Source organism: Necator americanus, chromosome I (assembly GCF_031761385.1).
Source record: "Necator americanus strain Aroian chromosome I, whole genome shotgun sequence".
NCBI classification, from domain to species: Eukaryota; Metazoa; Nematoda; class Chromadorea; order Rhabditida; family Ancylostomatidae; genus Necator; species Necator americanus.
Window position 1 is genome coordinate 10,481,703 of NC_087371.1, and position 9,048 is coordinate 10,490,750.

Sequence of the window (9,048 nt, forward strand, 5' to 3'; positions counted from 1 at the left end):
AAGAACGTTGTCAATTTCGTGATATTCTGCCTTTATACCACTGCAATTTATCTTCACATCACCGTTTGAGACTATTCTCCTCATAAAACCATAGGAATACCGGAAGTTGGTTCTTCCCTTGTAAGTAGTTATTTTACAAAAGGTCTGTTTTTCTGCTTAATAATTCTGTCTTTAAGGTTCGTTAATTCTTCACCGCAATCCAATCTTTTTTCCAGAACTTTTATACTCTACTACTCACTTATCGTTGTAGCGATAACACGCTTATCTTATTCTAAAGAATTAGAGCTAAAAAAACCAACTGTATGCTGATTCGCTTATCTTTTTTCTAAGACAAAAAATTCATCTTACGGAAACTTCCGCACAAGACCTACCTCATCTTATACAAGTTCATTTCATGTAGCCATGTTGAAGCTTGTTTTTGTCCTCGCCAAACACGTTGTGACCAGTTATTCCTCAGCTACAAAGTGGATTTTCATCTGCGTATTTCACCTGAGCGAACTACTGTTTTATGGATATCTTGAAACAGTTATGGTGGAAGTTCTTCTCAAGAACAAATTGCCGTAATGTAAGCTTTTCATTGTAGTGGGAATATATGAGGAAGTTTTCTCTCTACTTTCGGCAATTTACTCGTGTTTAATGTTGCTTTCTTGTTCTTTTGCTGATTTATCAAGTGGAAATTCATGCGAGGAACCCTTCCAATATGTGTAGCCTTTCCAAAACCTCTACATTTATTGGAATCGCTTAAGCTCAAAGCAGGGCAAAAAACTTGAAACAGCTGGAGAACATCCAGGAATATAGGCCACCAGAAAAGCACACCCAACAAATCATTACGAATCTCCCACCTTCTTCACTGACCTTCTATTCCATTTCTATTTGTAGCTACTGCAAACAAATCTAATAAAGAAATTAAACTCGTAGCTGGACAAGATCGATTTGCGGGTCTCGTCCGCCGCACGATAATTGGCCTGGCAACGCGCCAGGTTTGTTGGCTCCTATCCAATTGGGCGTGGTCACATCTGTGATTGGTCACTTTTAGATTTGCGCGCGGAATACGCCTCGTTCGCATCACCCAGCGTTCATTCATCCTAAAATTTTATGTCTTTCTGGGTTCTTCTTGCGCATTTGTAAGTGGTCATACGCACGCAGTTCTGTCAAAGTACCGTTCCAATGTGATGGAAGTGTGATTTTGCAGTTATATCAGTTGTTCGTGTGAGCCTCATACCATATAACTGGCGTTTTGCGTTGGTGACTAACAAACGATTCTCATTTACTGAAGATTAGCGTCTTGTCTTGTCAGTCTCCATCATGCCAATATCGGCACTATTGTTTCGTATCAAGTTCTCCGAAACTCCTATGCATGACGTCATTCCCGCTGTTGTGCGGACGTTGTGCCATCCGTTCATAGTCTGCAGTTTTTTGTTCGCTAATTCCACCATGGCGACATGATGCACTTATATCTAGATGGAAGCACGTTACGTTCTCGAGCTTCGTGACCGTGATCCTGCCACCGTGGAAGATCTCGTGCTGGATGGCTGCGAAAGTACCGAGATCGAAGGCGTTAACGACAAACTTGTGAATCTCCAGGTATTTCCAGATATAACTGTCGGTGTTTTTTTTTTTCTAAGCTTAAAGATGATGTCCGCCTTCATGTAGCACACGGTGTGAGCAGTTTTTACAAGTAATACCTTCTTTAAACATTGGAGCGTCAACCAACTTCCTTTTATGAATACACAATTGTGGTCACTTTTTCACGAAACTTCAACGTCTAATATTACAGAGTCTCAGCATGGTTCACGTTGGCCTACAAAGCCTTAAGAACCTACCGAAGCTTCCACAGCTAAGCAAACTTGATATTTCGGACAATAACATCGCTGGTGGGCTTGAGCATGTGGCAGATAACTGCCCAGAGCTACTTCATCTCAATCTTGCATCAAATAAGTGAGTGCCTCTGTATCTGGTCAGATAGATCTAAATAAGTTATCTGACCCAGTGCAAACAAATTTAATTACTGGAGTAGAAAAGAACAACAACTTTCTTATGACCGAATAGTATTTGCAGAATTGCGAAAGTCGAAGACTTGGCCCCTTTGAAAAAACTGAAACTCGCCGAACTTGACTTGTTTAACAATCCCGTTACCGAGGGTGATGCCGAAAGCGAATACAGGTAAAAACCTTAATTGTTTTTCAGGTCTTATAATTCATTTTTTATTAGTTAAGACGGTGTCTACTGAAGGGTGCTTTTGTCAGGTCTAAAATCTTTGAACTGATACCTTCTCTGCAAATACTTGACGGAGCTGATATAAATGGCGAAGAGGTTGATGACTCGTTTGATGGAGAGGTAGGGAATTCAGAGTTCATATTTGAGGCGGGTTGGAATTGTGGAATTTCCTTGTAGTTCCTATTCTATTGGTCCTTTCGTTTGAATGTTTTGGCATTATGCTCTAAGAACCTAATCTAAATTGCCTGTGCTAGGTATTGTAAGCCCATCTCTTCTAGCTGTGCAGCGTACTTGTCTTGAGCTACTAGTTTTATGGATATCTCTACACTGGACAGTGTTATCTTCGTCATAATAATAGGTTAATAGACTAGTTTCCACGAGTGGGGCTTATTGTAACTAGTTGTTGCGAAGCTGTAAATAGTTCACATGACCATTCATTTGCTAAAAGGCTCCGCCCACAGCCACTGACCTGGGTGGATGTGATGTGGCACTGCTCGGCGCTTGTATCTACAAACGGGTTGCCAATGGAAAATTTGGCCGTTATGTTATTTTTGGTGGCTGTGGTACATTTACATTTATTACACATTTTCGCACTGAAAGAGAACTAAATTTCAGCATAAAGGTGTACCAAATCTTTTTGAACAACTATTGTAGATGGACCCTACATATCCCTTGAATCCATAACTATATTCCAGTTCATTAATTTCAACTACTTAACTTTTCGATTTAAAGGCATCACCCCACGAATCTGGGATGGTGCAGGTTTCAGGTGGGTTATGCCTATACGGGGTAGTAGATTATGGGAAGGAGGGTGATTCCTTCTATTTCTTCCCGTAAAAAACGGCCCGGAAGATGTGGCGCATGCACAAGGCTGGCACGCTCCAATCGAACTCGTTGTAGGAAATAGCGCCCCGTAACGCTCGAAAGGCCGTTGTTTACGGCAATTAAGAAGAAATGAACGGAATCACCTTCCTTTCCATAATCTACGACCCCGCATACGCATAAACCACCTGGAATCCGCACCACCCCAGATTCGTGGGGTTATGCCTTTAACCAAGATTGAATTGCTTCAACTGTCCGTGGTGTAACATTTATCTGTAACGAATGTGGACATACTACTCAATAAAATCAAACAAATACAAAACGAAAATATTAAAAGAATATGAGATATGACTGTCGATTAAGTACCGAGAAATAAGGAAAAGTGGCAATAGATTTTTTAATGTCAGAAATAGTCTGCATGTGAACCGTATGGCTGCGACTGAACGAACGATCTAATAGCCACGATATTTGAATAATAATAAATAAAATACTTTTTTCTGATTAGAATCTGACAAGAGCCCTCAAAAGGAAATGTTTAGCGATTTAGATAGATGACTGCATCAGTTATCTTTCAGGCCTATCGCGCTTATGCCTAGCTATTTCTATTGTGCTAGGGATGCATTGATACTCACACTGACATTATCCACTTGTGGTATGAAAAATCCCGTTTGGGTGAAGAGTTATCGACTGGTCTTTAAAGCCAAAAGAGCTGCGATTTTGGAATTGCTTTCAGTATATATATATATATATATATATATATACATATATATATATATATATATATTTTTAGGATGGCGGAGAGGGAGAAGACAGTGGAGACGAGTCCGGTTCCGACATAGATGGCCCAGGATTAAGTTATCTGGATAATAGTCAACTTGTAAGTGCTTGTGAAATCACAATTTTGCTTCGTGATGTGTAGATTATTTTGGTTCCAGGACGAAGATGAATCTGAGGAGTATAAGCCATCTGATCCAGATGTTAGTAGTGACGATGTGCCGAAGCGAGGCCTGAAGAGGCGCAACGAGGAGACGAATGGTGAAGAAAGTGATGCCAAGAAGAAGGCGGAAAATGAGTGAATGGAAACTTAGTACCACCGTCTTTTACCCTTCTCTCTTACTATCATTGCGCGCAATAACTTTCGAGATTAGTATCCTCATTAAGAGCTGTTGCTTGCTCATCGTATGGTGGTGTCGAGTTAGTTAGTGTGCGAAGGTTGTTTATGATGATGATTATTATTACTGTTTCTCTTTACTCCTCTACTTCATTGTTTAATTTTACGTGGTCCCTTCAATGGGTTTTTGTTGCATATTGATATCGCTGAACATCTCGGTGCAGTAGTCACAGGTGTTCATCCTCCCAATTGTAACATGAAGCCCAACTAGGTGTGTGGTTGCATGACGATTGGTCGTGCTGCTTAGAGAACGCTGCGCCTTGTATCTGTCTAAGAGGAGCGGTTGGCAGTTGATCTTATGATGTGTTACGTGTTAAACTTTTCTCATTATTATGATGATCTAAATCTACCTTTTCATGTTATTTAAAATAAATTTCAGTTCCCGTTGTAAAGTTTTTTTAAAAGAGCGTGAATTCGCCAAAATACCAGTATATCGCATATCTTTGAGAGACATTTTGTCTAAGTGATCTCTTGAGAGTGGTCCTGCGGTACTGAGTATTAGCTCGATCATTATGCCATTCGAAACTATACTGGCGAGGTGTAAATTGGGACTGGAGGCATACTTTGCATCCGGCGCGAACGTCGGTATACACGACATGAAGTGGAGAGAAACCAGAAATACCTGAGAAAAAAATTCAGATGCTTTCTTTGCTATGACTATATGTACATAGACGTAATTCAGTTGGTTTAACTTAAAGGGTTTCAGTTGGTTGAAATCACTTTAGCCTACTGACTATGTTGGGAAATAACTATAGTTTGTCAGATTGTCAGTGATTGGGGATTTCTTATTACTCAGTTGCGTACATCTGTAGGAGTTAGGGTGTTTGCTTAACTTCTAAGGTATAGCACAACGTTCGTACTGTTTTCTGGCTAACCAGATGAACACAGAAATACTTGACCATTCTAGACATTTTGTCAAACGATTCTACAACGTTATCACAATTAAAGGAACGCGGTTCTCCACGTTGTCATCTTATGTGTCGTTGATTAAGTCATTGCCACATTTCTTCTTCTTTTCAGCTGTTTCTGTTATCGCTTCCAGAATCAATTTCTTTTTTCATCACAATATATTTTCATTAAACAATCAATGTTTACAAATGTCACAATTTTCCAGGAATGGGCAGACCAAAAAATTCCGAAGCGGATCCGCTTCGTAAGGCAAAGCGAGGTAGACCAAGTAAACATAAACGTGAAGAGCATGTGGTCGTTCACACTGGATTTGATGGGCATGCGAATGCACCATGGTTGGTACTAATTAGCTTTGCTCTTAAGAATTCTTTCATGATAAATTAACCACCATGCTGGAAGAAAGTGAAGCAAGTGGAGTTGAGAATCGTAACGAGTTCATACTTTTAGAAATGCTTTTTTGTTCTTCGGATATATCATCCATCTCATTTTGTACTTTAACATTAAAGACAGTTTTCTTTTAACTCTTGAATTTATCTGCTTGTTTCATATTCGTTTAACTGTTTTTTATCATCACTGTTTATTGTTTCTTGTTTTGTGAAATCAGTGATCCTGAAGCTTGGTGTTTCAGGCGCAAGACTGTATCGATTTTCAAGCAACCGGTGACGCTGGTGCATACATCAGGTCGTGAAAATAGGAAACCTACGGAGCAGCAACTTAAACGCGGTCTTATGAACAACAGACCGCAGGAAAAGCCAGCACCAGTAAGAATACTATAGTGTTTTATCTCATCTGTTTATATACAATCATATATACGTTAGGACTAGCTGGATACGAAATTTAAATTTTTAGGTGTTGTGGGCGAAAGCTTTGGAAAATGTGCAAGCTTTGATACCTACTGCAGTAGCGGATAAGGTTTGTTTGCTCTTAGCGTAACGTATATGACCTTTAGAAAAGGGCGAAAATTTCTTGTAGTGACTTTTCATCCTCTTATTATCAAAACAAATAATATCGTATCGTATCAGGTAGATGTAAACAAAACAGAGTACCTCACCGAAAGTCTGCATCTTGCCGGGCGGCTTGAGAGAGCTAGCGCTGCATTGAATGAACAAGCCGCTGCAGCTTCACTATTTACTAGTATTCATAATCCAAACCAGTCCGGGTAAGTCACAATCGCCATATCATTCTCTGTAATCTGTAAAATTGTATAAGTTCTCAAAACAGGTTATGTTTGAAAAGCCCAGAAAGACGAAATGTGCATAATCCATGCTTTTTGGTCAAACTTACTGAAAAAAAAAACTTTTTTTTTTGTGTGAAGTTCTGCTTCTACTTCTTTGTTGTGGCAGATAATTTATAACAAAAAAGTTCACTAGCGAAGTGCATCATAAATATAACCAATATGTCAAAATGAAATTTTGTAGCAAGCGTTCAATATTTTCATATTTTTGTGTTTTTTCCAGCGCTTTTGGTCAAGCAGCCGATAAGGAAAAGATGGAGAGCAACTTATTGCTCCACATTAATCCGGAACAACCATTATTGCGGGTGAGTGATTTTGTTTTTGAACGCGTGATTCTTACGGGCTGCGCTAATCGCTAAGAAGATCTGTTTTAATCTAGTTCAAGTCTGTCGCTGAAAATCGAATTTTTTAAGCTCTGGAAAAGGGTTTGCAGGATACTGTTCTTATTCTTATAAAAATCCTTGTTTAAGTAGCTTTCCTAGACTTTTAGCTCTAGAAACCCAAACTTATTGGTGAAAAACATAAAATGGAAGTAAAAAAAAACCGTTAGTAATCATCACATGCTCTTTACATATCTGATTTCCATTAGGAATCACCTACATGCCTGTATTTTAGTAAAAATCACTAAGTTCAGTAAAAATTGTCACGAAATTTACGATGCTGGAATCTCTCCACGAGAAGGTAAGGGTGGCTAACAAGCATGAGCTTCTGCCTTATGTAATCCCGTCTTCCCAACGATGTATAACAGGATCAAAACGACATGAGGCACGGTGCAGTTGCGTAAGCACACGCGCCTTCTGGTTGCTGGGGGAATTTAGCATGATCGCGCTCATACTAATGTACTCATGTTCATGCTTAACTACACCCTTCTATCAATTCGGTGAGAGATCCCAACTTGGATAATTTTGTGATATGCTTTAGTGTATGTAATTTTGCAAATCGAAGGTGTTAATTGACCATATTCCCGCATTATTCATGACCAGATAAGCGGGAATTTTACGAACAGTGTTAGAAACATTGAGAACTCTCACAAATAATAGGTAAATTGGTCAAACATAAACGAATATTCAGTTGCGAATATCTTTTGTCAGGATATTTTTGGTGAGTCACCTAAGTTGAAATGAGAAAAGCTGTTTTGTGAAGAACGAATCTGGTGCAAAGGTTAGAAGAGATGTGTTAAATGCTGTTTGTTCTTGGTCTTCTCCTAATTTTGATATTATGCCTTCTTTGATGTTGGAGTGTAATGGGTTTTTTCTTTACCGTTAAGTTTTGCTGTAGAACCGAAATTTTCATACCGCAATTGAAATGGAGCACCTAGAGAATACCATGTTTTGCAGCAAAAGCATGCAACCATCTTTTTTTGTTCAGTTTCGAATTTACTGTTGTTTATGATTTGTATTGTATCTATTGTCTAAGATTGTTCATAGATTCTTTTTATTTCACGCTGTGATGCTGTTCACCGGCTAGTTTCTTATTTCGTTCTATTTTTACAGCCAATATCTGTGTTGCCGGAAGACATTGCAACTCAAGAAAGACGTGTGTTAGATGCACGAAAACGATTACAAGAAGTGATTAAACATTTTGGATGATCTCGTAATCTGTTTCCTCTTTTACTTATTGTTGTGCATTCTTTGTACGTGCAATTTTTTTAAGCATTGGGTTTTCTTAGTACAGTACGTCTTATTATATATTCAGTATCTTCTATTTGTATGCAGTTTCTTGAACCTCATGTATAATATGACTTTTAGGTTTGTATCCATAACAACTACGACATCTAAGTAATGTATCCAACATGCATTCCTTCGAACATTTTCTTTTCTCTATAAAAAGTGTCGCACATTGTGAAATGGATTTATCGAACACTAGGGTCCGAGACAACCCAGGTGTGGAAAATGGCGTGGTGTCTGGTGCGATTGATCAACGATTGATAGCTGAATGTTGTACCAAGAGCAAACTAATGAAAAGAGATGCTCGTAGTATGGCTCGTAGATACAGCTGCACCTTTACAGTAAATGGTAAAAAGGTGATATTCGAGAGAAAACAGCAAGATCGAACCGCAAATAGACATTGGGCACATATTCTAGGAAGCCCTCAAGAAGTTGTATCACCTGTGCTCCCGTCGCTCAGCAAACTTCAGTAATACTTCCATTTTTTCGATCGCGCGCAAGGGTTCCCTTGTGGCTTCTCCTCTCGCGAGGGACCTGGGCATCATATCCTTCGTTGAAGAACTTCCTGGAAAAGTCTGACTATCGAAAAGGCAGTCTTCCTGCGGCGTGTTTCATATCGGATGGTATTCAGTCGTTCACAGCTGTGGTCCAACAATTGCGGTTGAGACGCATCACGTGTCGAGCCAAACTAATTTTACTTTGCATTGCATGTTCAGAAGCATCTCTGATCTTCGATGGTGATGTAGGACTGAACTTCGAGTATCCTCTTTCTCTCTTGTAAAGTGTGACACTCCTAACATCATCCTTTCATTTGAGCGTTCTATGATGCTGATCGCATCTTCCTCCTGCTTGCGAAACGACCAGATTTCAAGCGTAGATCCAGGATGGTGGTGTTGAATAGGTGAGGACGTCGCCAGATGTTTTTGGTCCTCTTCCTCCCATTGAGTTATTATCTGATTCATAAAGGATTCAATATAAAAGCGTAACGTCTATATATCTTTTCACATGTTATCAAATTCGAAAAGCAT

The 9,048-nt window shown here is 39.3% G+C and overlaps 2 protein-coding genes across 4 annotated transcripts; both read left to right on the forward strand.

The window, feature by feature from the left end:
• Positions 1-508: 508 nt before the first annotated feature.
• Positions 509-8,131, forward strand: RB195_005081 (uncharacterized protein; the record flags this gene model as incomplete). 3 transcript variants are annotated; one of them, XM_064177374.1, is made up of 15 exons in its annotated part: positions 509-565; positions 1,462-1,584; positions 1,778-1,938; positions 2,059-2,163; positions 2,247-2,337; positions 3,830-3,916; positions 3,975-4,074; positions 4,243-4,251; positions 5,325-5,454; positions 5,748-5,880; positions 5,969-6,031; positions 6,142-6,278; positions 6,577-6,658; positions 7,847-7,921; positions 8,102-8,131. In XM_064177374.1, 15 exons carry the CDS (start codon positions 509-511, stop codon positions 8,129-8,131), a joined length of 1,383 nt encoding a protein of 460 aa, XP_064034499.1. The 3 variants fall into 3 exon arrangements, with proteins under 3 accessions (XP_064034499.1, XP_013307983.2, XP_013307984.1); XM_013452529.2 differs by lacking the exons at positions 509-565; positions 4,243-4,251; positions 5,325-5,454; ... (4 more) ...; positions 7,847-7,921; positions 8,102-8,131 and adding an exon at positions 1,306-1,404 and having other exon boundaries at positions 3,975-4,115; XM_013452530.2 differs by lacking the exons at positions 509-565; positions 1,462-1,584; positions 1,778-1,938; ... (4 more) ...; positions 4,243-4,251; positions 8,102-8,131 and having other exon boundaries at positions 5,327-5,454; positions 7,847-7,942.
• A 68-nt stretch (positions 8,132-8,199) lies between these two features.
• On the forward strand, positions 8,200-8,493 carry RB195_005082 (uncharacterized protein; the record flags this gene model as incomplete). The annotated part of the gene is made up of 1 exon (XM_064177375.1): positions 8,200-8,493. The coding sequence occupies one exon, from the start codon at positions 8,200-8,202 to the stop codon at positions 8,491-8,493; it is 294 nt and encodes a 97-aa protein (XP_064034500.1).
• Between the last annotated feature and the right edge of the window lie 555 nt (positions 8,494-9,048).